This window comes from Cyphellophora attinorum (genome assembly GCF_001299255.1).
Source record: "Cyphellophora attinorum strain CBS 131958 chromosome Unknown Contig56, whole genome shotgun sequence".
Classification (NCBI taxonomy): domain Eukaryota; kingdom Fungi; phylum Ascomycota; class Eurotiomycetes; order Chaetothyriales; family Cyphellophoraceae; genus Cyphellophora; species Cyphellophora attinorum.
The window spans coordinates 15,189-43,155 of NW_017253284.1; the positions used below are offsets into that span (position 1 = coordinate 15,189).

General features: G+C 55.2%; 13 protein-coding genes across 13 annotated transcripts; 4 read left to right on the forward strand and 9 right to left on the reverse strand.

The window, feature by feature from the left end:
- Positions 1 to 355: 355 nt before the first annotated feature.
- On the reverse strand, positions 356 to 1,768 carry AB675_11192 (uncharacterized protein; the record flags this gene model as incomplete). Its single annotated transcript, XM_018140018.1, has 4 exons — positions 356 to 1,073; positions 1,120 to 1,525; positions 1,572 to 1,668; positions 1,721 to 1,768. 4 exons carry the CDS (start codon positions 1,766 to 1,768, stop codon positions 356 to 358), a joined length of 1,269 nt encoding a protein of 422 aa, XP_017994535.1.
- A 709-nt stretch (positions 1,769 to 2,477) lies between these two features.
- On the reverse strand, positions 2,478 to 4,182 carry AB675_11193 (Polyamine transporter 4; the record flags this gene model as incomplete). Its single annotated transcript, XM_018140019.1, has 5 exons — positions 2,478 to 2,835; positions 2,890 to 3,141; positions 3,225 to 3,298; positions 3,368 to 3,980; positions 4,031 to 4,182. The coding sequence occupies 5 exons, from the start codon at positions 4,180 to 4,182 to the stop codon at positions 2,478 to 2,480; spliced, it is 1,449 nt and encodes a 482-aa protein (XP_017994528.1).
- Positions 4,183 to 5,020: 838 nt separating this feature from the next.
- AB675_11194 (Dihydrofolate) lies at positions 5,021 to 6,076 on the reverse strand (the record flags this gene model as incomplete). Its single annotated transcript, XM_018140020.1, has 1 exon — positions 5,021 to 6,076. One exon carries the CDS (start codon positions 6,074 to 6,076, stop codon positions 5,021 to 5,023), a length of 1,056 nt encoding a protein of 351 aa, XP_017994546.1.
- A 750-nt stretch (positions 6,077 to 6,826) lies between these two features.
- AB675_11195 (L-saccharopine oxidase) lies at positions 6,827 to 8,098 on the reverse strand (the record flags this gene model as incomplete). Its single annotated transcript, XM_018140021.1, has 1 exon — positions 6,827 to 8,098. The coding sequence occupies one exon, from the start codon at positions 8,096 to 8,098 to the stop codon at positions 6,827 to 6,829; it is 1,272 nt and encodes a 423-aa protein (XP_017994540.1).
- A 355-nt stretch (positions 8,099 to 8,453) lies between these two features.
- AB675_11196 (Isopenicillin N epimerase component 1) lies at positions 8,454 to 10,397 on the forward strand (the record flags this gene model as incomplete). Its single annotated transcript, XM_018140022.1, has 2 exons — positions 8,454 to 8,463; positions 8,518 to 10,397. 2 exons carry the CDS (start codon positions 8,454 to 8,456, stop codon positions 10,395 to 10,397), a joined length of 1,890 nt encoding a protein of 629 aa, XP_017994551.1.
- Positions 10,398 to 10,465: 68 nt separating this feature from the next.
- On the reverse strand, positions 10,466 to 11,188 carry AB675_11197 (uncharacterized protein; the record flags this gene model as incomplete). Its single annotated transcript, XM_018140023.1, has 1 exon — positions 10,466 to 11,188. The coding sequence occupies one exon, from the start codon at positions 11,186 to 11,188 to the stop codon at positions 10,466 to 10,468; it is 723 nt and encodes a 240-aa protein (XP_017994521.1).
- Positions 11,189 to 11,680: 492 nt separating this feature from the next.
- Positions 11,681 to 13,203, reverse strand: AB675_11198 (2-methylcitrate dehydratase; the record flags this gene model as incomplete). The annotated part of the gene is made up of 2 exons (XM_018140024.1): positions 11,681 to 12,433; positions 12,481 to 13,203. 2 exons carry the CDS (start codon positions 13,201 to 13,203, stop codon positions 11,681 to 11,683), a joined length of 1,476 nt encoding a protein of 491 aa, XP_017994530.1.
- A 4,364-nt stretch (positions 13,204 to 17,567) lies between these two features.
- Positions 17,568 to 19,660, forward strand: AB675_11200 (Acyl-CoA synthetase short-chain family member 3, mitochondrial; the record flags this gene model as incomplete). Its single annotated transcript, XM_018140027.1, has 2 exons — positions 17,568 to 19,271; positions 19,298 to 19,660. 2 exons carry the CDS (start codon positions 17,568 to 17,570, stop codon positions 19,658 to 19,660), a joined length of 2,067 nt encoding a protein of 688 aa, XP_017994533.1.
- A 131-nt stretch (positions 19,661 to 19,791) lies between these two features.
- On the reverse strand, positions 19,792 to 21,589 carry AB675_11201 (Maltose permease MAL61; the record flags this gene model as incomplete). Its single annotated transcript, XM_018140028.1, has 5 exons — positions 19,792 to 19,881; positions 19,938 to 20,036; positions 20,090 to 20,128; positions 20,191 to 21,347; positions 21,394 to 21,589. 5 exons carry the CDS (start codon positions 21,587 to 21,589, stop codon positions 19,792 to 19,794), a joined length of 1,581 nt encoding a protein of 526 aa, XP_017994541.1.
- Positions 21,590 to 22,446: 857 nt separating this feature from the next.
- On the forward strand, positions 22,447 to 24,093 carry AB675_11202 (uncharacterized protein; the record flags this gene model as incomplete). Its single annotated transcript, XM_018140029.1, has 1 exon — positions 22,447 to 24,093. One exon carries the CDS (start codon positions 22,447 to 22,449, stop codon positions 24,091 to 24,093), a length of 1,647 nt encoding a protein of 548 aa, XP_017994548.1.
- A 235-nt stretch (positions 24,094 to 24,328) lies between these two features.
- AB675_11203 (Nodulation protein L) lies at positions 24,329 to 25,024 on the forward strand (the record flags this gene model as incomplete). The annotated part of the gene is made up of 1 exon (XM_018140030.1): positions 24,329 to 25,024. The coding sequence occupies one exon, from the start codon at positions 24,329 to 24,331 to the stop codon at positions 25,022 to 25,024; it is 696 nt and encodes a 231-aa protein (XP_017994526.1).
- Positions 25,025 to 25,276: 252 nt separating this feature from the next.
- Positions 25,277 to 25,608, reverse strand: AB675_11204 (uncharacterized protein; the record flags this gene model as incomplete). Its single annotated transcript, XM_018140031.1, has 2 exons — positions 25,277 to 25,351; positions 25,402 to 25,608. 2 exons carry the CDS (start codon positions 25,606 to 25,608, stop codon positions 25,277 to 25,279), a joined length of 282 nt encoding a protein of 93 aa, XP_017994525.1.
- Positions 25,609 to 26,086: 478 nt separating this feature from the next.
- AB675_11205 (putative amino-acid permease) lies at positions 26,087 to 27,966 on the reverse strand (the record flags this gene model as incomplete). The annotated part of the gene is made up of 6 exons (XM_018140032.1): positions 26,087 to 26,886; positions 26,938 to 27,315; positions 27,369 to 27,427; positions 27,474 to 27,614; positions 27,661 to 27,731; positions 27,778 to 27,966. The coding sequence occupies 6 exons, from the start codon at positions 27,964 to 27,966 to the stop codon at positions 26,087 to 26,089; spliced, it is 1,638 nt and encodes a 545-aa protein (XP_017994523.1).
- Position 27,967: the final 1 nt, after the last annotated feature.

The following is a 27,967-nucleotide window of genomic DNA, read 5'->3' on the forward strand; positions in this document are numbered from 1 at the left end:
CCATTCGAACGTCGTGCCTTGTGAGTTCGTTGCGCACGAGCGCATGCCACCTGCTCACCTACGGCCATGCAGATTCCCTGCAGCCTGTTCCTAACGCAGTCTTGCCTTCTGCTCCGAATCGCACGTCCAGACATCGAGGGTGCAGGTTTAATATTGCTAGCCCCCACTTTGGCTGAAAATGTCGTTCTTCGTAATTTGTCTGCCGGCGCAATTGTTGCGTAACCGCAGCAGACAACTTCAAACAACATGGCAGCCAGCGCAAGGGTCTTCATCTACCCGATGAGTATGCAAGCCTGGTCTGGCCGCGCAAAGAGCTGCACCGGCCGGCCAGACACTCCGCCAGTGCCGCCCAAATTCACCTGAAGGCAACCTGGACTCGGCATGTCCTCGCCGGCTGTCTCTGTTCGCAGTAGTGCTGCAGAATCCGTGAGATGTTCTCGGTCCAAAGAAACTCTTGTCCAAAGCCGTCGAAATCCGTTGGAGTCCATGAACGCGTTTCGGGAAAGATCTGATCGACCAGGTACAGTAGATGTGCCGCTTCATCCGAGATCTTCAGAGTCCACTGTGCCCAGCTGTCGATTACCATCATGTGTACCCAGAGGAGAGCGCGCCGTTCGTACGGGCATCGCGGGGTCACCGTAAGGGGAAGCTTCTCGAAGAGTTCGAGGCTGAGGGTATGGAAGATACAGGCTTGTGATCTGACGTAGACGACGCGATTTAAGCAATAGCGGATCAACGATAAGCAGATGAGCTTCTCTAACGAAGGTCCTCCTGGACCGTCGCGCATACGAAGTGCGGGACAAGCGTCTGTGTAGTCAGCGTAAGCTCCGACGCCCCATGGATCCCCCCATGTCTGTATGTCCCTGACGTTGTACGAAGGGTTCTGTGTATTCCATCTACGTCGTGCAGCAATTCTCTCGATTAAGGAAGTGGTCTCGGGTGATAGGTTGAGATGCTGGAAGCCGATCGGGAGGGTAGTGAAAGACCGGCATATTCGATCGGTCGTATCGACTGGATGAGATGACGGATCATTGAGCCGCAGGAAGGACTGAGGGAAGTTCCAAGTCGTGTACCTATGTCATATCAGAGCTGCCCATCTCCCTCACAGTCAGCACATACTGTTTGACAGTTGTCTGTAGGTCCACACTTGACTGGAGCCCTCCTTCAGCGCAGATGAGCCGATCCACCTGAGCCCGATGTATCTTATACGCTTGTTTGTCACCCAACGACACCTCCAACAATGCTAGGAACAGCATCGCAAGGACATCGTCCTCTGACACAGCTGACGGATTAGTTGCAATGCACTCCCGCAACAGTATCATCGCAGCATGTTTGTGAAGCAAGACATTTCTCTGGGGACTTGCGTGGCCGGCAAGGAGGTCACGGGCCCGTTTCATGGTTGCGACGGTGGCGTGGAGGAGGCTGCGCGTTCGGGCCATGCCCTCCAGGAGCGAACGACCATACACATTGGCGACACCGAAGCACAGATTCACCGAAGCACACGTTGGGGCGACGAGGTTGATCACTGCAACATCATAAGCACCGTGATGAGCACAAGGCGTGAAACTGACTGAGATCGAGAGCCTCTGGTGCAGCACCAAGACTCGAGCCTGGGATGATGTCGAAGGGATCCAGGCTGGCTGCATTGATCCACAGCCATGTCGAGTCCTGCGATCGTGTTGCCTGTGCCCAAGTGGCAGCAGCGGCGTCAGAAACTGACTCTCTCGGTCTTGATGATGTATTTACGCGTCGTTCCGATATTGTGCATTCTTCGGGAGGGCAAGATGGTTCCTCACGACGACGGGTGCAGGTGGCTCTGCGTCGTTCCGCTACCGTGCAGTGCCCGGATGGGCGAGGTGACCCCCCACAACGGCGGGTGGATGACTTGGCGATGAAATGCCTGTAGCCCACGCGGGCTGCATGAGATCTCGCAATCGTCCGTTGAAGCTCATTTTGTTGCGGGTCGCCGCCGACGGCGACGAAGGTATGGTTGAACATCGCGTTACCGTCGTCTCAGGATTACTGTGCGAGAAGCAGACCAAGCAATCGCTTTGTAGGAGAACCAGATGGCGGGACGATTGGTTAGTCATCGGAAACGTGGTAGCTGTACTTTCGGCGGGGCCGCTCGTGTTCTCGTGTCCACGGGCGAACTCTGGGGTAAGCCAGGGGAAAATCCCTCCGGGTCTCTGTTATGGAAGGTGCCCGTGCAACGTGCAGAATGCAGCAGGGACAGCAGGTCCAATTGCTGTGCAGCTATCGTTATCTTATCATACAGATTAATATGCGTTAATTCGAATACTCTTTTAGATGCTTGTGGCTGGTTTTCTGACATTCATCGTTGCCCTTAGCCTTCGGATCTCCATTTCCGGGGCCGCTACGATATGCTTTGGTCGTATCGCGGCACGACGGCGCCTTCGTGGTGAAGAGATGCAACATCCAGAGGCTCGACCTCGGATCCAGACCTGTTTAGACAAGCCTCAGATATCCTCGCCTTGACGTTTGAGGTACACCGACCGCTGCAGCATCGCGTCCCCATAGCGGTAGAGAGCCAATGGCAGCACGGCCATCGGAATGCTCAGGAAGGCGAAGAAGGACACCGTCCACTCAAACGTCATTGCATCGAGCATCTGTGGCGTGAAGAGTGGAAAGAAAGACGACATGACATAGCGTAGTATGAGATCTGGTGCGAGTGCGGACGCGCCGTACTGTGCCATGTAGATGGCGTTCTTGTACACTGGCATGCCTAGCATAAGCAATGCCCACGAGATTCCGTAAGGTATGAGGGCGAGTAGTGGCACGACCCAGTGAATGTCCTTGCGACATGTCCATGCGAGCCTTCAGGCAACGTCAGCATGTGTATCCCACAAGGTGTGGCACAAACAGCCTTACCAAAACAACGAAATCACCTGCAAGATCCCTCCAATCAGCGGCCCAGTTAGGCGTTCCCTAGGACTAACAAGTCTTCCTTCGTTGACTTCCGTTAGACGTTGAGTCAATTTCGGCTGAGCTAGTTTGATATCGCAAACTCTGAGTATGACAAGGCCGATGACGCTGCCGATGAAGATCGCGAGGAATGACAAACCAATCTGATAGTTGGAGAAGCCGTGCTCGCGCTGTAGCTGCACTGGGAGTGCAACGTACCTGTGTTTCGTTAGTTCACGTCCGGTATCTTTGAGGGCCTGGCACCAGACAGAAAGCGGAAAGGAGTCGAGGAGACGACTTACAACGAAAAGAAGATTGTCTGGCAGACAGCCACCACCAAAGCGCATGGAAGCACTACTAGTTCCACCGCAAGCATCTATCCCTTGGTCAGTCTCATGCACAATTGGGACCACAGCAGAATGCTTCGCAGCGGACGGATACATACACGTAGTGGGCGCCCAAGGCCAATTTTGAAGAGGATCGTCAGATTGCTCTGTCCTTGTCTGTCCAGGCGGTTCGCAGAGTCCTGGCGCAATTCGGCCTTGTAAGTCTCGGGCAAAGGAAGGAGCACGGCGAACGAAATTCCAAGCAATATCGCCAGCAGCCAGAACGACCATCTCCAGTCATCGTTATGGCTGGTCACGACGGCCTCTGCGGCCGTCGGTCCTAGGATGGCGGCCCAAACCATTGCGATACCGTACAGTGATACCAGTGTGTCATGCTTCGCATGCTGCTCTTTGCTGTATAAGTCGTTGCAGATGCCGATCAACGGTGTGATGCTTGCGGACCCAGTGATACCAGCCAGCGTGCGGCCAACGATCATCGTTCGGAAAGTCGTGGCTGAACCCGAGACGACCGTAAAAATGAGACAGAGCAGTAGAGATCCCTTCGTGATCCAGCTTCTGCCCCAAAGTTCGGAGGCTGTCGACCCAAGTGCAGGTCCGACGGCGAATCCGATAGCATACAGACTGATTCCCAGCAAAGACATGTTAATGCTGACCTGGAATTCATCTTGAACACCATAGATACTGGCGACGTAGGCGGAGTTGCCGAAAGAGCTGAGCTTGTCAGTATTCTGGTGCAGTTTGACCCCTGTAGGGGGACTCACGGTGTGAAACTGGACAACACAATGCCTAACGAGAAGAACGCTTTCTTCCCCGCTGACCAGTCATGTGGACTCTGAGGATCCGTTTTGACTGAAACATCTCTTTGTTGTGGACTGTCTTCCTTCGGAATGTCCGATAGCGTAACAGCAGACATGATAGATGTACGTTGGACGCGTCTGTTACTTCGCGGGTGGTATTAAGAGTGCACCACCGTAGGTCTTCGTTTAAGTCTTCTCCTCGTGTGCGTTCCCTTTCTATGAAGGCTGGTAGATATATCTTATCGCAGAATGGCCACTTGAGTGAGAAAAGTCGTAGGATCGGCACGGCCGCGGTATCGTGATCGATTGAGGCGATAGCGCTTACTACTTTCCAACAATCTGCAGCGGAGGGTGACATCGAGGTGTGACCAGGTTCATATTGCACTGGCCACTGATCTCCCAACGGCCGCACCGATCAGTGCTTGCGTCACAGCTCGCCGCCGGTTCAGTGACTGCCATAACATTCGGCCATCCTTCGAGACAGTGTAGAGCACAAGCGGGTCCAAAATGATCCTTCAGAGACGCCAACAGCAGAAAGCGTCGAAGTGCTGACGCCGACTAGTAATACGAAATAGCCAATGCGACTTTTCGATGTCGTTGAATCCTTGCCTCAGTACACGTCGACGAGGTACCGGGCCGTTTCCAGACGGAAGCGATTACCAACTTGGGGGAACCGCTGCGCAGCTTCGACAAGAAAGGTGGAATTCAAGTCGATCGCTGTCGAGTGACGGCTACAAAGCAGCTGAGTGTCCACGAGACTTGAGACATGGTATAGGGAAAGGCCGACGGGCACGGCTGTGTGACAAACGGCCAAGCCGGTCAGGGTAGAGGTTCGCTGAGTCATGATTGGCCACTTTCTCGCGTGAGGACTGCCTGGTTTGCTCGCTACGCCTCCTTGTGTTGCATAGGGCTGGAGCGGTCTAACCTCAAACCTGTGATGCCTAATATCTCTCGCTAGCGAGTTCTAATGACTTGATACCTCCTGGCAATTTGCCGCCGATAACTTCTTCTGGATCGGGACGATCCTGTCGAATCACACGCACTCGCCACAGAACTCGCCGCGTCGTCAAGGCGATCCGAGCCCTTCTCAGAGTCGCTTGAGGATTCCGACTTCGGAAGCGTTGTGGCTGACATTTGTTTGAAGAGCTGAAAGCAATTGTCGCCTTGTTGGTACCTAAGCTCGTCCACTACTGCGCACTCAGTACGTTCCATGGACCGAGCTCTGTCCATCTGGCTTGCCAACAGCACATGTATCGACGCGACTATCCTGTTGATGGTGACGCGATCACGCGGGAGATGATGTGTGCCCTTGTGTTTGATGAACATTGGATCGCGACAGCGATTGATCAGTTCCATGCTTTTTGTTGGAGGAACCATTGAATCCAGGTCTCCTACGACATGAACAGTGGCAGTACTTAATTCGGGCTCGTAGAATCCTCGGTAGTACTGAGCCGGCCCAGGGAAGCCGGCGCAGAGGATAGCAAAATCGAGTGGCGCTTGCGGCGGTGTCTCCAGAATACCTTTCAGCTCATGGCCAACACAACTCTCGCACATAGTGCGTAACGCCTCTCTGCGACCGGGAATATGATCGGATTCGCACCATGACACAAACATGCTTGCAAGGGTGGCGCCAGATGAGAATCCGATGACTCCTGTGAATGGTCCATGATCTCTGCTCAGGCGAAAGAGCATACTCAAGGACTGATCTAGACCGGGATACTGCACTGTACCGTAGACGTCGGGCTCTTTTGACCAGGCGAATAGATCTGAACTCTTAGCTGACGGCGAGTCGTCCATCCAGCGGCCTGCGACGACTCCGCTGTTGAGTCGGATCGGTCCATCAGGAAAAACGAAATTGACGTCCTTCTCCGCGACCTGGTAGAAGCGCGCAAGCTTTCCAGTGAGCTCTTGTACCAATGGTCTGCTTTTGATCTGAAAGAGCTTCCCAGATTGACTGAAGCCGTGTAGCATAAGAATCGAGATTGACGTGCGAGTGCTTGAGGCAGACATTGCACTGATTGGGGTCCCGACAATACGAGGTCTTCCGCAGCTCAGGCTTCACCCGAGCGGGCCGTTATGCTCCTAAATACGGGAAGCAGTACAAATCGGAGGATTCGATCGATATCTGTTTGACGCCCCTTTCGCGTGGCTGTTATGCCTTGAGGTAACCAAAAATTCACATTTAGGTCCAGGCGTCAGCATGATGAATAAAGAGCGTCGCATTCGCCTGATGCAAAAACGCATTGCGACGCTCACAGGCGGCAATGAAATCGTCGCATCCATTGAACGTCCAGAAGGTGGTGTGATTGCGTCAAGTCGAGCATGTGGCGTGAAGATTAGTGCAGACCGTGGACCCCAGGCGGTAAAGACCGATGTCGCTGCGCATTCGACTCTACACAGGTCGCTGGACACAATGTCCCGGCCATACCGCACCACCCAGCGGGGATCCCCATGGCGCGTGTCTTGTCATACACACAAAGTGCCGCCCGCGAGTGCGGTGGTTCGGCGTCGGTGCTTGACATGGCCAGCAGCGGGTTAAGATCCTTTTTGGCGAGGCGACATTCGAGAACAGGCTCGCGATGTGTATAAGCCCTGTGCACACTACTGGCTTCAATCTCGAGCGACCCGCAAACAGTAGTCATTTAGAACCAGCATGCATCCTTGCCATACCTCAAGCCGACATGGAGTCGATTGACGGCGAACCAAGACCCGGTGCTAAGGGGGTCGCCTCTGTCGTCGTACAACATGAAGAATAGACGGTCAGCGGTCCCGCAGCTCACCCTTGGGCATGACCTTCTCGTGTGCGCCTCGGCTTGCGAACTCCGTCTTCCACTCCCACGCAGCATCCTTCTCCTGGCCGTTGGACACCCCGTTGAGCACGTTGGCGACATACTTTCCAATAACGGGCAGGAATTTCCAGGAATGAAAGCTGCCAGCCGTGGCAAAGTAGAGATTTGACAGTCGGTCATCCGGGTGCCGGCAGATCAGTTGACGCTGGTCAGGTGAGATGGCATCCCAGCAGAGCCGCCATTCGTGAGGTTCTGGGTATGCCTGGAGGATCTCGGGGATACGGGAGCGGATGATGTCGATTGACTCTTGCTTCAGGCCTGGAGGGATAGAGTGCTGGTCGGCGGACGGCACGGAGATGGTCTTGCCGGAGGGATGCTGTTGTGAGTTGTAGAAGGTGTTGGCATTTGTGAACTTGAAGAGCATCTCTTTCGTGGGTGGCATGACTTCACCTTGACTGCCGTAGATTAGTACGGGCATCTGGGAATAGTGCTTCGCTTCTGCATCTGTCAGTCTGAACGCTGCGACGCAGACGCCGGCGGCTTGGAGCTGGCGGTCTATGCTCTGCTCTGCCGGTATGCTCAGGGAGGCCTCCAAGCCAGCCATCAGCCACGGTGTCCACGCTCCCGTTGCGAGCACGATTTGTTTCGCTGTATGCGTCCTTCCATCCGTTGTCTTGACCGAAACGCGCCCGTCGGCTGCCTCTAGGCCGTTGACTTCACCTACCATATATTGTACGCCATTGTTCATCGCCTCTTGCATCATGGCGTCTACCGACGACGAGGCGTCAGCCCAACCCGCAGTCGAGTTCGTGTAGGCCTTGTCGAAGCCATCGGTGTTGATGCCCGATAGCACTCCACCCCAACTCTTCTTCACCTCGTCAAGGGAGATATCGGCGCTGGTATCAGGCTGTCCACTGATCTTAAAATTCGACCGGATTCGCGTGCTCAGATCGCTATCTTTCTCATCAAGGGCCACCCAGCCGGTCTGATGGAAATGCTCTTTCAGCCACGGCACAGATGTCCATTGTTCAAGCGCCTCGTAGGCAAGCTGCATGAAGAACAGGACGCCATAGTCGGCTCGTACGATCTTGTTGATGTCCGTGGAGGCCGCCTGCGGAGACGGAACTGGAGCGCGATCGAGTACGGTGATACGGGAGGGGTCTGGGTGCGTGAGGGAAAGGTGGTAGGCGGTCGAGGTGCCGAAGATGCCGGCGCCGACGATGAGTACGTCGCTATCGCTCATCTTGGCTCCTCATGTGGTAGGACGAATGTTGCTGTCGCTGGTGACTCGTCCGCCGTCAAAGGACAGCACGAGTCAGGTCTCCAGCGGGCATGCCCCGACCCGACTCACCCTCACCCTTCGTCCCCCAAACTCCCCGCAGTCGCCCGCCATTCGCTGATTCGAAGACGAGCCGAGGTTCGCAGCTCGAGGTGCATCATCCGTCGATAGTAGCGTTTAGACCTTGCGGCGAGATTTCAGCAATGGGCGGCCCTGCTGCGTTCCTGCGCTCCTGCCGTTGCCAGCGTCCACGCCTTTCCGGGAAACATTGGAAGTAATCATCGCAGCTCCTGCTTCGCAACTGCATAGACCAGCACCCATGGCTCTCGGTAAGTAATGCATAAGCACGCTTATCGTCTCGGGCTCTTACTGATGACCTGCAGCCACTGCGGCGATTGCGGCCGGAACTTGGGCAGCGGCGGCATACCTCGATGCGAAGTTCCATCTACGAAAAGATCTAGAGGTGTTGACGCGCTTGAAAAAAGCAGAGAAGGACTACAGCAAGGTGGTCAAGGAAGACAAAGTCAGCTGCTGGTACATCCTCGACGAGGCTTGCCATAAGCATTGGAATTCGAATTGTATATGGTTCCAGGGAAAATGGATCACATACGGCCAGTTCTACGAACAGACCATCCAGTATGCCAACTGGCTGCTGGAACAGGGCATTCGCCCGGGTGAGCTGGTCGGCATGTACCTCATCAACTCGCCCGAATTTATGATGATCTGGTTTGCGACCCTGTGCATAGGTGCCGCACCAGCTTTCTTGAATTACAATCTCGAGGGCAAGGCACTTCTCCACTGCCTCGAAGTCTGCGAGACGACCCTCATCGTCGTCGACTCCGACGCAAGCTGCCAACGTCGCATCGACTCCAGTCGCTCCGTCATTGAAGCCAAAGGCACCCGCATTGCGATCCTCGACGAGTCTCTTAAGAGTCTAGTCCGCTCCAAGTCCACCCAATGCCCCGAAGACAGCTACCGCGCCGGCACATCAGGCGGCTTCCCCTACTGCCTAATCTACACCTCCGGCACAACCGGCCTCCCCAAAGGCTGCGCATTCACCCAATCACGTACGCGCCTCCTGGGCGGGCACCTCAAGCCCTACTTCGACGGCACTCCCGGTCGCGACACCTGGTACAACTCCATGCCATTATACCACGGCACGGGCGCAATCACCTCCTCCGTCGCCCTGCTTGGCGGCCTCGGCCTCGCCATCGCGCCCAAATTCTCCGTCTCCCGCTTCTGGAACGACATCCACGATTCCGGCGCCACAATGTTCATCTACGTCGGCGAGACCGCTCGGTACTTGCTCAACGCTCCTCCCCATCCACTCGAACGCAAACACAACTTGCGCCTGTGCTACGGCAACGGGCTCCGTCCAGACGTATGGCATAAATTCCAAGAACGCTTCAACATCCCCGAAGTAGGCGAATTCTTCAACTCCACCGAAGGCATGTTCTCGCTCGTCGTCTGGGACAAGGGTCCGTTCCTCGCTGCGTGTGTAGGCCACCATGGCCTTATCCTCCGCAGCCTCCTGCATGGAACGTACGTCCCCGTCGCGATCGACCACGAGACGGGCGATATCTGGCGGAATCCCAATACCGGCCTCGCGAAACGCACGAGCTACGAAGAAGGAGGGGAGATTTTGGTAGCGGTGCCGAATAAAGAAGCGTTTCAGGGATATTGGCGCAATGACGGCGCGACGAACAAGAAGTTCGCGGTGGATGTGTTGAAGAAGGGAGATATCTGGTATCGGTGTGGTGATGCGTTGAGGCGGGATGCGGATGGGAAGTGGTTTTTTTTGGACCGTTTGGGGGATACCTTCCGGTGGAAGAGCGAGAATGTCTCTACCGCGGAAGTTGGTGAATGCTTAGGGAAATACCCTGGTGTTGCGGAGGCCAACGTCTACGGCGTGTTGGTGCCGAATCATGAGGGTAGAGCGGGATGCGCGGCGTTAAACTTGGACCAAGGTATCGACGTCAAGGACTTTGACTATAATGCCTTGTTGAGGTACACGCGCGAGCGTCTGCCGAGGTACGCGGTGCCGGTGTTTCTGAGGGTGGTGAAGGCGTCGACGCATATTCATAATCACAAGCAGAATAAGGTACCTCTGCGCAAGGAAGGCGTGGATCCGAAGCTGGTGGGAAGTGAAGCACCGGAAGGAAAAGACGATCTGTTTCTGTGGTTGCCGCCTAAAGGGGATGCATATGTGCCCTTTGATGGGCAGGCGTGGACAACATTAGAAGCTGGGCAGGCTAGGCTGTAGTGTGGCAGAGCCGATGTTCGTGCTAGAATACTGTTTCGGGAGGTCATGATCGCAACGAGCCTCCACTGTTAGATGTACTCCTTCTTCATTGCACGAATCGAATGGCAATTCTTAGGCACATCCGCAACAAGAGACAGCTGATCGTAGGCCTTGTGCTTCCAGATCTCAGCCCAACAAGCGACTGTCCGATCAGGCGCCGTGCCGTTAGTCGAGAGCACAACATAGCCCTCCGGCCTCTCCTCCACATGTATCTCTGTCGACTGCTCAGGAAGATCATTCTGGGCATGCAGGAAAACCCGCATCTCGTCCTTGTCGTTGTTGTCGGTGCCAGTGGTCGCGATGTGCGACACGTGCTCGTAACAGTACACGAGCGAGTTATTGCGTTGGTAGAACGTAAGCGGGAATTGTTGGGTGGGTTGACGGTAGTTCCTGACGAGTCGGAAGCCCGTGACCTCGAGACTATCCCCTTGGAAGCCTGTATCCTCGAGGACGACGCCCTCGATCCAGAACGGTTTGTCTGAGCCGGCGTCGTATGCCATGATTCGAAATGGCTTGAGTCCGTCGGTTACGGCAGCGCAGCGAGAAGCTCGGTCGGATGTGGTAAGGTACTTTTTTCCCTTCTCGCTCCATACGGCTTTTATGGAGGTGTTCGTGGGATGGCCGACGTATTGTGTTGGTATGGGCGGATAACGAAAGCCACCGGGGCCCCAATCCTCTGCGTGGACACTGCTTATGGTTGTGGTTAGAATGAGAGAGGCAATGTATACGATGTATGGCGCCAGTCGCGTCATGTTGGTGAAAGTCGCGCAGTCCTTGTCTTCGGATGTGCAGAAGCTGCAGGAAGGACAAGCCGGTATGGTGCAGCGAAATATGTGTGTTGGCTTGCGTGAGTACCTTAGGACACCTGGCAGAGTTCTGGTATTTTTGCAGCTCAGACCTTATGTGGGTTGAGCTGAAGCTGGCCAAGGATCCGAAATACCGCAAAACAGCAAAGTCACATGCTGTGCCTTCTTGCATGCGCGAGCGACGTGTTCAGTTCGGTGTCCGGGCCCACGCAAAGAAGTACTTCGATCTTCGAAGGTAGCGGTGAAAGGCCACGTCGAGAGCAGAGACCGTCAAGAGGATGTCCGTTGTCTGCCACCGTCAGCTCAATCTCGCCGAGCGTTGAGCGCTCCTGGAATCAAGGTCAACCATTAGGGCCAGCGCAAGTGCTCAATTGATTTCGATTGCTATCTATTTTCGTTCCTGGAAAATCTTCCCAACATTGCGCCTTCTTTGACATCTTACCACTTCATCTCCTTTTGCCGCCACAGGTCCATGTACTTGTCAACTTCCGTCGAGTCCAATTTGCTTGCATCAGTGCTGAGGTTGACAAGCTCATCGATCTTCGCCTGCTCGTAGTGGTGGCCCAAATGCCGCTTGAACTTCTTCATGATCTCTGGCTTGGCCTCATCACGACGCAGACGGTGGCCAAGAGGTGCCTCGACGACGACTTCGTCCAGCACAGTGCCGTCGTTGAGCGTGACGGTCAAAGCATTGGAGATGGTTCGCTTGCTGGGATCATGGTAGTCCGTGGTGAACTGTGGGTCCTCGACGCACTTGATGCGCTTGCGAAGGTCTTCGAGGAGAGGCGAAGTTGCTGCCTCGCCGCCGTCGAGGTAGTCAGTAGCTTCGAGGCGGTTGAAAATCAGCATATTGGCAACCATATACTGCACGCAGTGATCGCGATCGGCGAAGTTGTCCATAGCCTTGAACTGCTTGTCGATGATACGAATGCAGGCTTCGTGGGTGCGGTTCGTGACTTCCTTGATGTCCGCGGCTGACTTGCCCATGTCGGCGAGGATTTTGTAGATCTTTTGCGCAGCCTCGACGGCGGTTTGGGAGTGGAACTCGGCGGGATATGAGACCTTGAAGAGAACATTCTCCATGACGTACTCGCCGTAGGGGCGCTGGAACTCGAACTTCTTGCCCTTGAAGAGGACATCATAGAAACCCCAGACGGGAGCGGATAGGACGCTGGGAACACCGTTCTGGCCCTTGAGGACCTTTAGCGCGAGGTTGACGGCTCGCTGGCAAGCATCACCGGCTGCCCACGACTTGCGGGACATGGTGTTGGGAGAGTGGCGGTAGGTGCGGAGAGATTGACCATCGACCACGCTTGTGTGACTGCGTCGCGCGTCTGGGCTTCGGTGAGGCCGAGCAGCTTGCTGACGACCGCAGTCGAGGCAACCTTGACGAGCACGACGTGATCGAGGCCGACCTTGTTGTAGGAGTTCTCCAAAGCCAAGCAGCCCTGAATTTCGTGGGCCTTGATCATGGCGTCGAGGACATCGCGGATTGTGGGGATCTTGCCATTGCCGAGCTTGCCTCCTGCTCGGTTTGTTCTTGCAATCCAATCTGCCACGGCCAAAATAGCACCAAGATTGTCTGAGGGATGGCCCCACTCAGCAGCCAGCCAGCAGTCATTGTAATCCAGCCATCTTATCATCGCTCCAATATTGAAAGCGCCGTTGACGGGATCGAGCTGGTAGGGTGTACCGGGAACTGTGGTCCCGTTGGGCACGGTGGTGCCTTCGACGATCGGCCCGAGCAGTGCAGTACATTGTGGAAACCGTAGAGCTTCCAACCCACAGCCGATGGTGTCGAGGAGGATATAGCGGGAGGTATCGAGAGCCAGCTCGGAGGTGATATCGTAGTTGTGTACGTAGTTGGCGATGTCGAGGATCTCCTGGTCGTAGACTGGGGGCGAGGACTGCGGCGGCGCGGCCGAGGCTTTGGGAGTTGCGGTCGAGAAGGTCTGCGACATGGCGGGGGATCTGCTGGGATGGGACAAGGGCGCGGACAGTCGAGGCAGAATTCGTGCTGCAGCAGTGGTGAGAGGTCGAGCTGCGGAGGAGGAGCACAGGCTTCGGATGGGAGCTCTCTTGAGCGAGGAGAGCATGTCTGAGACGCGGTGCGACGATGCAGCAAATAGGTGTGACTGGTGTTTGCAAGAGGGGAAGAGTCAAAACGCGGGCAGAGCAAAAGTATAGAAATCTGTCAACTGCCCTTGGAGGTGAGTGACGATGGTGAGGATCAAGTATCAATTTGTTGTTTTTTCTTGCGTCGGTCACCTTCCGACTCGGAGCATGAACACTACCAAGTAAAGGTTGGAGGCTCTCGGTTGCCCCTCGAGAGCTGGAATCGGAGCAGCAGCTTGGGAATTTGTGCCCGGTTAGCCGCGCTTGCCCGGAACGACCTTTGGTGTTCCTCGGCAGTCGGGAGTCGACGAGTCAGTTTTGGCTTGGCAAGTGTCAGCCACGCCTCGTGCCGAAGCACCCACATCCATTCCAACGCCACGCTTCTGCTCGTACCTGGCGCTAGTCCCTGCTCGTCCCAAGTCTCCGAGTCGAAGCAGCATTATTCCGACCATCTCCGCTGTGGACGGCCACTGCGCGTCGGAAACATGAGTTCGTCCCAAGTGTACCAGCCCGTGCGGGCGAAGATGATGAGGACGACTCGGACTCTATCGACCACGGGCCATACGATGACCGGCCGTACCGCGACGATGAACAAGCCATTCCTCTCACCAAAATCCCGCCTGCCTCACCCCCACCACCCTACTCAGCCGCTTCCCGACGAGAGAAGCGACGGTTCTGTGGCTGCCGAGCGCTGAGCAAAACGTGTATCGCCATCTGTGTCCTCGTCTTAGCCATCACGGTCGGCTCAATCGGCGGCGGCGGATACTGGGCGTATAGACTGCAGCTCATCGACGGCCAGTCTCCTCCGTGGTATCCATCACCTCGCGGCGGTACGATCGAGTCATGGAAGGACAGCTACGCAAAGGCAAAAGAGATGGTAGACAAGATGACGCTGGCGGAGAAGGTCAATATCACAACAGGTGTCGGATGGGCAATGGGCCTTTGCGTCGGCAACACTGCACCTGCGATCGAGGCTGGTTTTCCTGGACTGTGTCTACAAGACGGCCCGCTCGGCCTACGATTCACTGATCATGCGACGTCGTTCCCTGCAGGTATCACGGTGGGTGCGACATGGAACCGAGATCTCATGCGCCGAAGAGGTGAAGCTCATGCTCGGCAAGCAAAGATGAAGGGTGTCAATGTTCTCTTGGGTCCGGCCATGGGTCCTCTCGGTCGACATCCTGCTGGCGGTCGAAACTGGGAAGGCTTCGGCGCGGATCCTGTCCTTCAAGGAGTCGCAGCTTATGAGACCATCCTCGGCATTCAATCACAAGGTGTCATGGCGACTGCAAAGCATTTCGTCGGCAACGAGCAAGAGCACTACAGAAAGTCCTTCGAATGGGGCCTGCCTGAAGGCTTGTCCTCCAACATCGACGATCGAACAATGCACGAGATCTATTCATGGCCATTCGCCGAGTCTGTCCGCGCTGGTGTAGCCAGTGTCATGTGCTCCTACCAAATGGTCAACAACTCCTACGCCTGCCAGAACAGCAAGCTCATGAACGGCATTCTGAAAGACGAGCTGGGTTTCCAAGGCTTTGTGCAGTCGGACTGGCTTGCGCATCGAAGTGGCGTTGCATCTGCGCTTGCTGGCCTTGACATGACAATGCCGGGCGATGGCATCAATTGGGTCGACGGCAAATCCCTGTGGGGCGAGCATCTGTCCATTGCTGCCCTCAACGATTCGGTGCCGATGTTTCGAGTCAATGATATGGCCCTTCGCATTGTTGCTGCTTGGTATCAGCTCGGCCAGGACAAGTGGGATTCAGATGGTCCGAACTTCTCTTCTTGGACCGACAACGAGTACGGCAAGCCTCACGATGGCAGCTCCTCGCCACAACAGAATGTTATCGTCAACAAGTTCATCGAAGCTGAGAACGCAGAGAGCCGGAAGGTTGCCCGCGAAGTGGCTGCTGAAGCGATTGCCCTTCTCAAGAACGACGACAAGATCCTGCCGCTGGATCCTAAGCTGAGCGGTATCCATGGCAAGGATGATACGCGGAAGAAGGTAGCCCTAGTCGGCGACGATGCTGGGCCAGGCAAAGGACCGAACTATTGCGACGATCGAGCCTGCAATCAAGGCACTCTTGCTGTTGGTTGGGGATCTGGCGCAACCGAGTTTACCTACCTTGTCGACCCGTTATCGGCCATCAACGCTACCTTCGATCAGAAAGCTGTGGAGGTGACGGCTATATTGTCGGACACTCTCAGCTCGAAGCAACGAGCCAGCCTTTCCGAGCAGAATCTCTGTTTGGTGTTTGCGAATGCTGATGGTGGAGAAGGGCACAAACGCTGGAGCAATGTTCGGGCCGATCGTCCTGACCTTCACTTCCAAAAGAATGGAGACGAGCTGATCAAGGACGTTGCAAGCTCTTGCGGAGGCCCGACAATCGTCGTCGTCCACACCATCGGTGCCATCCTTCTCAACGATACAGCAAATCTTCCTGGCGTCAAAGCAATCCTGTATGCGCACCTTCCTGGTCAAGAAAGTGGCAATGCGCTCACCGATGTGCTTTTCGGCGATGTCGATGCTTCCGGTCGCTTGCCATACACCATTGGTGCAGGCATGAAGGACTACGGGCCAAGCGCGCCCATCTTGTACTACCCGAACCATCTTATACCGCAAGCGGATTTCAAGGAAGGTCTCTACATCGACTATCGCCATTTCGACAAAGCAGGCATCGAGCCACAGTACCCTTTCGGCTTCGGTCTCTCGTACACCAGCTTCGAGTACAGCGACCTGAAGATCACGGAAGTGCTTCCGAAAACTCGCCTGCCCACTCCTCGGTTTGCTGGCATTGAGCCTCCCAAGACAGATTTGAGTCTACCTGATGCTGGAACTTTACTCTTCCCTGCCGGCATTCGCCGGTTCAAGAAGTACATCTATCCTTATATTACCGATGTGTCCAAAGTCAGAAAGGGCTCGTATCCTTATCCGGATGGCTACAGTGAGGTGCAGATTCCTGGTCAAGCTGGAGGTGGCGAAGGTGGCAACCCGAGCCTGTTCGACGTCCACGTTCAAGTCGACCTCAAGATCAAGAATACTGGCGATCGAAAAGGAAAAGACGTGGTTCAAGTCTACGTGTCGTTGCCAACAGATGTTAAGGATGCGCACGGCGCCGTGATTGACATGCCGGAGCGGACGCTGAGAAATTTCACGAAGATTGAGCTGAAGGCCGGTGAGGAGAAGGCGATACAGTTGGATCTCACACGCAAAGACTTGAGCTATTGGGATGTCGTCGAGCAGAATTGGGTGCTTCCGACAGGTGAATTCAAGATCGCCGTGGGTCGCAGCTCGAGAGATCTGGTGGAGACAATGGTGTATTGATACCGCTGGGGTCACCTCTCAGGCGTTGCATTTATGGTTGAGCGTGGCGTTCGGGGCAAGCATTGCAGGCGGAACATCGATAGACGTGTACAATACCTATGAAGTCCATTCATACACCTCGCGAGGGGCACATCACCTCATTCGGAGAAGATCCTGTATTACTGAGATTCAGTGTACCACACAAATCGTTCTTGTCAACATTTCTGCAGGCAAGCCTCACCGACATATACCGTACAGAAGGCTGATGCTCTGGAATATATTTGCAGCGACACATGTCCGCTTGTCTGGAGAGCAGGTCTACGTCCGCTGTGTCTGGGAGCACTTTATCTGACGGACGCGTACACGGACTGCTTGGAGCCCACGGACTGCTGAGTAATACAATGAATGGCGTTGCATGCCCGTCACCATTGCTCTTGTGTTGAAGAAAATATAGCTGCATCGCTGCTCATCCGGTCTCGCGTCGACACTGACGTCAGCCGGCGTTCGGCACTCACGGTAAAGCTTACCCCGGCTTTTCGGGAAGCGGAGACCAATGGTTGATGACCTGCGCCTACGCCGATGATCGGCTACGCCCATCCAAGCCGGCAGACTCGCCCAACCCCTCCGCAAGTCTGGGCGTACATCAGCAACGCCGCTGGCCCGGTGTTCACGACGAGAGCGCGATGGAGTCGTGTGAAAGGGGCGGAAGAGCTCTCGCGAGCTTCAGCGATGCTTCATGTCCTACATATTCCCACGCGTCACACCTCCTGTGCTCAACGTCACCAGATCTGCTCGACCGAGGCTCTCCGCACGCTCGAATAGACTCCTGCTGTCTTCACCACCATACGCGTCTGTACGAGCCCATCAAACCTGACTAGCCTCCCCAACACGAAGTCGCCGCCAATGGCGCCAAACAACACGATCCAAGACGAGGTCCAGAACTGGTCCCTCTCAGAGCCCGAAGAGTTCTGGGACGTCCACGGCAAGCAGCTGCACTGGCACAAGCCCTACTCGAAGGTCTTCAGCACACAAACCAAGAAGCTCAAAGATGGCACAGAACACCCTCACTGGTCGTGGTATCCCGATGGCGAGATCTCGACGAGCTATAATTGCCTGCACCGACACGTCAATGCTGGGCGGGGTGAGAATATTGCTATGATATGGGACAGTCCTGTGGCGAAGCAGAAGCAAAAGTTCACATACAAGCAGATGCTGGAAGAGGTGGAAACGTTGGCCGGCGTGCTGAGGGAAGAGGGCGTGAAGAAGGGTGATATGGTGCTCATCTACATGCCTATGATACCTGCGGCAATATTTGGGATGCTGGCGACGGTGCATCTGGGTGCGATGCATTCGGTTGTGTTTGGCGGGTTTGCGGCGGCGAGTCTGGCGCAGAGGATTGATGGCGCGAAGCCGAAAGTCATCCTTACCGCGAGTTGTGCGATCGAGGGCGCGAAGGGCGTGCTTGACTACAGGCCGTTCGTGGAGGGTGCGATTGAGAAGAGCAGTCATAAGCCTGAGAAGACCATCATATGGCAGAGGGACGAGAAGAGGTGGGATCCGGTGCACAAAGAGGATGGGCAGAGGAATTGGCAGCGGCTGGTAAAATCGGCAAAGTTGAGAGGGCTGCGAGCGAGTCCAGTCCCAGTTAAGAGCACGGATGGTATTTACGTGATCTACACATCAGGCACCACAGGTCTGCCGAAGGGCGTTTTCCGGGAGGCTGGTGGCCATGCAGCGCAGCTCAATCTTGCGGTCAAGTATCTCTTCGACGTCAAAGGACCTGGCGATGTCATGTTCACTGGCTCAGATATTGGTTGGGTCGTCGGACACTGCTTCATCGTCTATGCCCCGCTCATGGCTGGTGCAACAACGATTCTGTTTGAGGGCAAGCCAGTCGGCACGCCGGATGCCGGTCAGGTGTTCCGGATGATCGAAGAGCACAAGGTCACAACATTCTTCACGGCACCTACAGCGCTGCGTGCCATCAGGAAAGAGGACCCCGAGCTGAAGATGGTCAAGGAGATCGGCGAACGTGGAGGGCTGAAGCAGCTGCGAGCATTGTTTCTTGCCGGCGAGCGATCCGAGCCCGCGATTGTCACACGCTTCCAAGAAATCGTCGAGAAGTACGCCGCGCCCGACACCCAAGTCATCGACCACTGGTGGTCATCCGAATCCGGCTCGCCGATGACTGGCCTCGCTCTCCGTCCAGACATCGGCAAAAACCCCAACTCCACAACAGCACCAAAAGCACTGAAGATCAAGCCCGGCTCAGCTGGCAAGCCACAACCGGGATTCGACGTGCGGATCGTGGACGACGACGGCAAAGAAGTCGAGCAAGGCGGCATGGGCAACATCGTCTTGAAGCTGCCTTTCGGCCCGGCTGGACTGACAACGCTCTTCAACGACGACAGCCGGTTCTACAAAGGCTACCTCAAACGCTTCGACGGGAAATGGATGGATACAGGCGACGCAGGCATGATCGATAATGATGGCTACGTCCATGTCATGTCTCGGTCAGACGACATCATCAACGTCGCAGCACATCGCTTCAGCACCGGTGCGATCGAGCAAGCTATCACGGCGCACGAGGGCGTTGGCGAGGCGGCTGTGTCGGCATCCCAGACCCAATGAAGGGCCACCTCCCCTTCGCGTTCGTGCAGCCCTCCTCAGCGCCAAAGGGAGGCGAGCAGCTAAGCGCCGTGCCGGATTCGAAGCTGTTCAAAGAGATCAACGACCTTGTGCGGAGCAACATCGGGAATATTGCAACACTAGGCGGGATCGTCATGGGTCGGGGAATGATCCCGAAAACGCGCTCGGGCAAGACTCTGCGGCGGGTGTTGCGGGAGCTGGTGGAGAACGGCGTCGAGGGGAAATACGACAAGGAGGTCAATGTTCCGCCGACGGTCGAGGACCGGGCGGTGGTGGATGTGGCGAGGGATAGGGTGAAGGAGTATTTTGAGAAGAAGGGCGAGGATGGGATCAAGGCGAAACTGTAAGCAGTAGTGTATGTGTTTTGGTGCTCATGTACTGTACTTGTAGCGGGAATGATGACGTGGACCATCATACCTAGGATGGCCCTGACTTCCAACGCCAACGATCCAAGCCATTGGATGCTCGGGCAGTTCGATCAACTCTTCACAGTCTCCTCAGCGGAGTACATGACCTCCTCATTGATACGATACTTGGCAGATTGACGAGCCGTGACACCGTTCGTGAACTTGTTCGCTGCATCAGCAGTCATTTCATTGGCGTTGGGACTGAAGGGAATCTGACCATGAAGTCCAGCTCACCAAACGTCCGATCTTTAGTCTCGAAGAGTCGGAAATATCCCCAAATTAATGTGAACGTCGCCAGAACCGACCAAAAGAACGCCTGTGCTTAATGTCAGCTCGTCATCCCAGACTCTCCCAGCATGAAACACCTACAGTCTTCCCCTTCGCATTCCATGAACCCGGCGAGAGCAACTCCGGTTGAATCAGCCACCACAGATGATGTTCCCAACATAGTAGGTACTTCTACCCAGTACAACAGTTTGCGTGCGCAGCCTCGTGGAGCCAACTTCAGACACGATCACATAGATGATCGGTCCCACGGTCATTGAGTAAGCACCAAGCCAGACGATACAAAGCAGACTCTGGCCCCAAGCCAACGCTTTCGTTTGTGGACTCGGGATAGCCAGAAAGCCAATAGTCCATAGAATGACGACAAGAGCGCTGAAGCCCACAAGCCAGATAGTCCTCCGCCCCCAGCGATAGATGTAGAACCATGAGATGATCGTCCCAACGAAAGCAATACCCGTGCCGCCGAGAGCGATGCCATACGCCGCGCTGGCTGAGATCCCAGTCTGTTGAAAGAAGAAAGCGCCCGAATAGCACAGCGCGCCACCATTGGTGATCTGGCTCAAGAATCCCACGCATGCGATCTCGGTTCGTCGACGATTTGTGCCGCGGAACGCGTCCCAGTAGGTCACGCCTTCGCGCTCGGCGATCTCGTACTTGTTGGTGTGCACCATCATGGCCACGGTGGAGTCGATCTCGTGATGGTGCTCAGGCTGGGAAAGTCGTTCCAGGGAGCGCTTTGCTGCGTCAAGACGGTCTTGACGGACCAGGTACCATGGCGATTCTGGGGCGAGGAAGGCGGCGATGGCGAGGGGGATGGGCCAGACCCATTGGATGGCGAAAGGCACACGATATGACCAGGCTGTCGGATTATTGACGAGTCCTTTGAGGACTCCGGCCGAGATGAACTGACCGATACACCAACATAGGTTGACGTATGCTGTCAGGTAGCCACGAATCGCCAGTGGGGTGACTTCGGAAGCATATGCGGGACCAGTTGTGGCGAAGACGCCCCATGGAACATTGCACAGGATCGAGCCGACAAGCATGACCTCGATTGTCGGCGCGAAAAAGGTCACGAAGATGAAAGCGGTAAGCCAGAAGAGCGACGCGATGAGAACCTTACGGTGGCCCCATCTGGCAGTCGCCCAGCCATTGAGCAGAGCGCCGACGATATTCGCTGTGGCGCCGATGGCGTTGAACTTCTGCTGCCAACGAGCAGAGATCTGATAGCCGGATTCCTCGTTGAGATACTCGCCGTATTTCTCTCTAAATGAAGGATACCCGAAGAACGAGCCGATGAGGGTCACGTCGTAGCCTTCCATGATGACTGTGGTCGATATCACTGCCGGTGTCAGTCGAGATTGGCTTCGGGCAAGGCGTGTACTCACGAATCGACCAGATTGCAGCCCTTTTGTGCAGCTTGAAGGCTTTCCATACTCCCACGTTGTGTTCCTGTGTAGCGCCCTCGAGGGCTTGGTTGGCCAGAGCTTTGTCATGAAGGTCGACATCCTTGAGGTGGTCGAGGCCATTGTCAGTGGCTTCGGCCTCTATAGTGTCCGCCTCAGCACGTTTGTCGTTGCTCATTGTGAAGGCCTATACAGCAATATGGATCAAGACCAGACAAGAGAGCCAGATTCGTCTTGCGGAGGAGTATTTATGCAGTCCACCATGCTCATGATATGTCCCCGACGGGCAATTTGGCACCGCCGTAGCCGAAGTTGACCCTACTTACCGGCAATATCTTCAGTGGCATTGCTATTGATCCACAAAGCCGTTAGCAGGTCTGGAGTAAGTGTGGGGGTGCACGAAGAGGTCCTGGATCCGGAGAAGTTCCGGTGATGCAGATCAATTCTGCGGGGAAGACGACTGATCTGTGCATAGTGAGGTTGCAACGAACAAATCCGGAGCATAGCTTGCAGGCGATGCGTTCGCCGGTGGCAGACAGTTAACTTGCGAAGCGCAACAAGTGGCATGTTGGCCTCGCTTGAAGCATTTGAGGTCGTCGGAGCTCGAGATCTCACGCTCTCGAGCCCATTGCATGAGCTTGAACGATCAAATGGCGCGTCGCAAGCTTACAATCCAAGCGAGTGGGTAGACGGCTGCAACACCTTGAGGATGACCATCCATGAGTGATCATGCTCCGTACCTGATGGGAGCACTATGGTGCTGATAGTGCTGATAGTGCAGATGGAGGATGATGAATGTTGAAATCCTGCGGCAAGTTCGATCCGATATCTCAGCCTTCTCGATTTCCTTCTTCAGCCTCGCAGCTGCGATGTTCTCCGCGATGACTGCCGCATTTCTCCATCGCTCCTGCCGTTCTTGTCGCCACCTGATGTCGTGCTTCAGTGGTAAGCGTTGAGGACTCCGCTGCCACTTCAGCCACTTCTTGAGTGAGATGAAATCACGATGTCGCCATCTTCAATGTCTTTCTGCTAATTATGACGTCTGACAGCGCAGCGAAAGCGCCTGCCGAAGCCACTGAGACGACTGCTCTCCTCGGCAGCGACAGCCTTCATGCCGCCTCTCAGAGAAGGCGAGTATGGTTTGAGCCAGTGCACTTTGTTTTGCTGTGCGGCTTTCTGGTGTCACTGTCATTCGGCATCACACAAGTCCCTATCATCTACGTCCTGCGATTGATGACATGCGAGGTTTACTACCAGCATCATGCTGAGCCACCAGCCTCAGGACATGATCGATGCTCGATCCCAACCATTGAAGCAGGCACCGCTCGTGCCGTGTCACTTCTTGGCGCCTCTACGACCTTGTTCGGCTTCATCAACCTCTTTCTAACGAAGTGGACGATCACAAAGCTCGGTGTCAAGACAGCATTGGCGCTCCAGGTCTTCTTTCCTGCTGTCAGGCTTGTCGTGCAAAGTATCAGTGTTGCGACGGGTGGCTACGCAGGCATTGTCCTCATGCAGTGCTCACAGATGGTCACTGTCATGGGCGGCCCGAACGGCTACATGCTGGCTCTTAACACCTACGTGACAGAAGTGACCGAGCACAAGGAAAGAACTGGAACGCTGGGAAAGCTGCAGGGTTGTATGATGTTCGGGTCTGCTGTCGGCTATCTCATTGGAGGATTTCTGGCTGACGTGTGGGAGATGGCCACGCCTTTCCATGTGGCGTTGGTTGTGTTCTTGACGTCGACTGTCTTCGTCATCTGCTTCCTTCCATGGTTTCCGCCGCGACCTACCACGGAGGACAAGTCTGAATCAAGCATACGCCGGATGTTGGGACCACTGCGAACGATTCTGCCGTCGAAATGGGTTCGACCTGGAGGATCCGTTAGTACCGAGTACGGCGCGGTATTCCTAGCAGCCGGAGCTTTTATCGCTGTGTTGGCCACAGGATATCTTCCTGCTCTACTACAGATGTACGCTACAGACATTTTCGGCTTCGGACCTACACGAAATAGCTACGTTGTGGCCACACACTCATTTCTTCGCGGAACCTTTCTGATGTTTGCGTTCCCTCGCATCATCAAGCTCGGTCGACGCGTCATGGAATCTCGAGCCGAGCGACATGCATCAGCTATTCAGTCTACTACCACATCCGGCACCGCAACGCCTTCCGAGCAAGCACAACTCGCAAATGCAATGCAAGACGAGGAACAGGAGGACGTCATGCCGCCGAAAGCATCCGGCGAGCAGGAGACTTTCGAATTTGATCTTGTCTACACAAGAGCAAGCATACTTATCGATGGCGCTCTCACCTGTGGTGCAGCATTCATTCAGAAGGGCTGGCAGATGTACCTTCTTGCGGCTGTCCTGCCGTTTGGTGCAGGTACGGCTTCTGCAGCGAAAGGAGTCATTCTGCAGATGTGCCCAGCAGAAGATCGTACAGATGCCCTCAGCGCTATCGCCATCGTCGAGATGTTCGCTCGCTTACTCACGACATTCGTGTTTGGTCTGATCTTTGCTGCGTTCGCGAGCATCGAAAAGACCTACCTGGTGTTTGTCTGCAACGGGGCAGTAGCCTTTGTTGGCTTCTTCGTCTTATTGCTTTCGAGGTTTCCACAAGAAGGGAGCCGACGTCTTTCGAACCCAAAGACGACAGAGGCGGATACAGACGACAATGATTGAAAGCCACATGCATTTTCAATGCTATCTACAGGTCCGAAGCATTCCCGTATCTAATACGGAGAAGATCCCGCAGGGTGCGCAACTCCGCCCAGAGAAACGTGGGCATCCCACAAGTCGGCAAAATATTCGGGCTTGACATCATCGCAGTCGCGAGTCGCGACGTTATCGAGGTTCGACTACCTAACAACAACGCTCAGGCCTCGTCGCCGCTCGTGCCTCGGCTGTCGCCACCAGTATGGCGAGCACATCCAAGAATGCGGACCAGATTGCCATCGCACGCACACTTCTTAACGTCCCATGGTGCGAACAGTATGAGCGGATGATCTCTGGAATGCTCTACAACTCCCTGGATCCAGCACTCGAGACAGCTCGCTTCAAAGCTCGCGCATGGAGTCACCGCTACAACAGTTGGTTTCCTCACGACGACCCATCCGCAACATTCGAGACGCTCGCCACACACCGAGACGCCCAATTGAAACAGATCCTCGGATCAGTGGGCTCCGATTGCTTCATCGAGCCTCCATTCTCCATCGACTACGGCTGCAATATTCGCATGGGCGACCGAGTGTACGCGAACTTCAATCTGTGCATTCTGGACTGCGGGATCGTCACGATTGGCGCGAGGACGCTATTCGGGCCAAATGTCAGTATTTTCGCCGCGACGCACGAGACGGAGGTGCAGAGCCGGAGAGACAATGTTGAGTATGCACGAGAAGTGACCATTGGGGAGGACTGTTGGATCGGCGGACACGCAGTCATTCTGCCGGGTGTGACGATCGGAGACGGTGTCACTGTTGGCGCAAGTAGCGTAGTGACGAGGGATGTCCCGAGCTGGTCGGTAGTGATGGGAAGTCCTGCGAGGGTGGTGAAGAAGGTGACGCCGATGCTCCCGTATGAGGAACGCCAGCCAGCCGAGACCGATGGCTTGTGAAGCCAAGTGGACGAGCTCTGTGGAAAGCTCCGCAAAGAAATACAGTTTCGTACCATGCGACTCATGGTGGTCACAACCAGGTCCGCGTTGAGAGTACGGCCAATCACATCGTGTTGGAGGCAGAAGAATAGATCGGAACATAGAGGAGCGATAGATTTGCTATAGAACCCCTAGGTCTGAATAGCGACCAGGTATAGCCATTAACATCATCGCAGCCCTCCTAATACATTCCGTGACATCGGATGGTTCTATCTACTTCCCAACAGATCCGTCAGAGAAGGTGGCGCCCTTGGTATCATGGATCTTGTTGGGGACGACCTTCTCGACCTGTTGTTGTTAGCATGTGCATCCTCCCAGAGAGATTCAGCGATGCATACCTTCTCAGGCAGACCCTCCTGCAGAGCCTGTGGGACGATGGACTTTCCGGTGGCGTGCGACACCTTGCCGGTTTGTGGGTTGGCGCCAGTGTCGTGGACAGAGTCTGGGACGTTGTGCTCGACACTTGCAGGAACCTTTGACTGGACTGTCTCGGGAAGCTTTGAGTCCGCTGCGTGCGAGACGCCTTGGCCACGTTCGTTCTGCATGTTGATGGATGTGTTTGTAGTGTTGGTTTTGGAGTTTTGGATGGTGTTCTTTGGATGTTGTGGAGTAGTACTGAGGCTGTCTTCAAGTTCTGTTGAGGACCAAGAGCATCTTATATACAGCCCACCATGGCAGTGCACTTCTTCCCTCTCTCTCAGTGACGATGCAGCAACAAGGGTGCCTAGATTTCATGACGCCTACATCATCTACGTCGGGAGCGCAGCATACGCTCGATGTGTACCCATCTTGCGACGGTACCTCGTACACTAAAGAGTCCGGAGACGGGTTCCGTCGGAGTGGCCAGCTAAGCCTCCATGACGTACCTCTGATGATGAAAATTGCCTGCTGTACTTCTGAGCGCTATGCAAATGCTCCAAATCTAGCAACAATGCAAGCATACGTACGACTATGTGCAATGATCGGGGCTCGAGAAGCTCGTATACAAGCCCATCCGATTGGACGGTCCCGAGGGCATCGATCTCATCCCGTAGCCGGTCCAGTCCAACCATCGACTAACACAACAGGTCCAGTAAACTTCCTCCGGCCCCGAATAAACCAATCTATCACACAGAAGAACAGAATCGCAAAGAACATGACCACAGCCCAATTGAAGTCCTCGGCCGTAACAGGTGTCGCATTAGGCCAGAAGCACCAAAAGAACGCGTAAGTGCTGTAGATGAAGCCTGCTGCATTGATCGGGGCGCCCATCTTCCCCAGGCTCCAGCGAGCATGCGGAAGCAGGTCGGGCTGATAGACTCGGCGGTAGAGTACGCAGCCGATAGAGACCATGTATGTCAACATGAGGGACACCAGATTGAGCGAGATGATCGCGTTGAAAGCGACATCGGAGCCAATATTGATGAGGGACAGCAGGATCGTGATGGCTGATGTGAAAGCAACGCTGTTGGCAGGGACCTTGAGGCCGGGATGGACGTGCGCGATCCACTTGCTGAATGGCAGGCCCTGGTCACGGGCGAATGCCCATGTCTGTCGACTGGTCGAAAGGTTGAAGCTGACGGTGCCAGCGAAGATGAGGATAGTGACGATGGCAGTCAGACCGTTGACGCCACCGGTATTGACAGCAGCCGCAAAGACTGTGAGGAAAGGATAGCCCGTCTCGTCGTTGAGAGCAGCATCGAGATCGGTGATGGCGAAGAGGAAGGAGATGAGGAAGACGAAGCCGAGGCCACCGTTCAATATGTAAGCCCATGCCATGGCGCGTGGAACCGTCACGCCGGCGTCTTTGATCTCTTCGGCCAGATGAGCCGCGGCGTCGGAGCCTGTCATCCGAATTAGCACGATCGTTGTGTCATGTAGCACAGGAGACTCACAGATGCAGGCATAAATCGCCGAGATCTGTCCCACCATAAGTGACAAGCCCATCGAACTCCAACCTCCACTGTTGGTGAAGACTGTGAAGACCGTCTTCGCAGAGTTGTGAGGTGCGAGGACCCAGAACACGACAATAATGCTGATGAAGCCAAAGACGTGCACTACCAGCATGAGGTTCTGTGCCATGGGCATTGCGCGTGCACCCCAGACATTCGAGGCGAAGACGAGGAGGGTGATGCCGATGACAAGTAAGGTCCCGTGCCAATTCTCCCAGACGTAGTCAGCGTCGTTGACCTGGATCAGGGCTTGGATAAGCGTGCCGACGAGGAACGGCCCGGACGCAGTACCCGCTTGCCAGGACAACGTCGCCATCCAGCCTGATCCGTTGGTCAGCTCCTCGTTCCCTACTTGAAGCAGGCACTATCCTTACCTGTGACATAACTCAAGATTTTCTGGTATCTGATAGGCGCAAACTCCGAGACCCAGTGGCTGCGAGTCATCAGCACGAGCCAAAATCGTGGCAGAAACATGACACTCACTATTGTCCTCCAGCAGTCGGCGCCATCGAGCCATCTCAGCAAGAGAAGCCATCACTGTGCTGAACCCGAGCCATGTCCAGACGTAGGACCAAAACAGACCAGCAATACCTCCGTCGACCATGCCTTGAGTTGTAGCCCTGTCGAAGGTCAATGGGCTGGCGAGGGCGGAACGAATTCACTCACACAAGCAGAACTTCCCATGTACCCTGCAGAATGACAGTGAACGCCAATGCAGACAGCGGTCGGAAGTCTCGCTATCGACTGGTTAGCAGAAGTCTTCCTGCGTAGCCAGAAACGCACTCTCAGCTCCTGAGTCTTGCCCATTCGACCCATGTCCCGCGCATCGTTGCTTGTGTGGCCTGGAAGGCCAGCATATGCAGTATCATCGCCATCCTCAACGTCGAATTGGTGCGAAATCCCCTTCCGTTGATGCAGCTCCGAGGGTGGTGAAGAGTCTGGCGAGCTGCTCACATCGCGCTGTGCAGACATC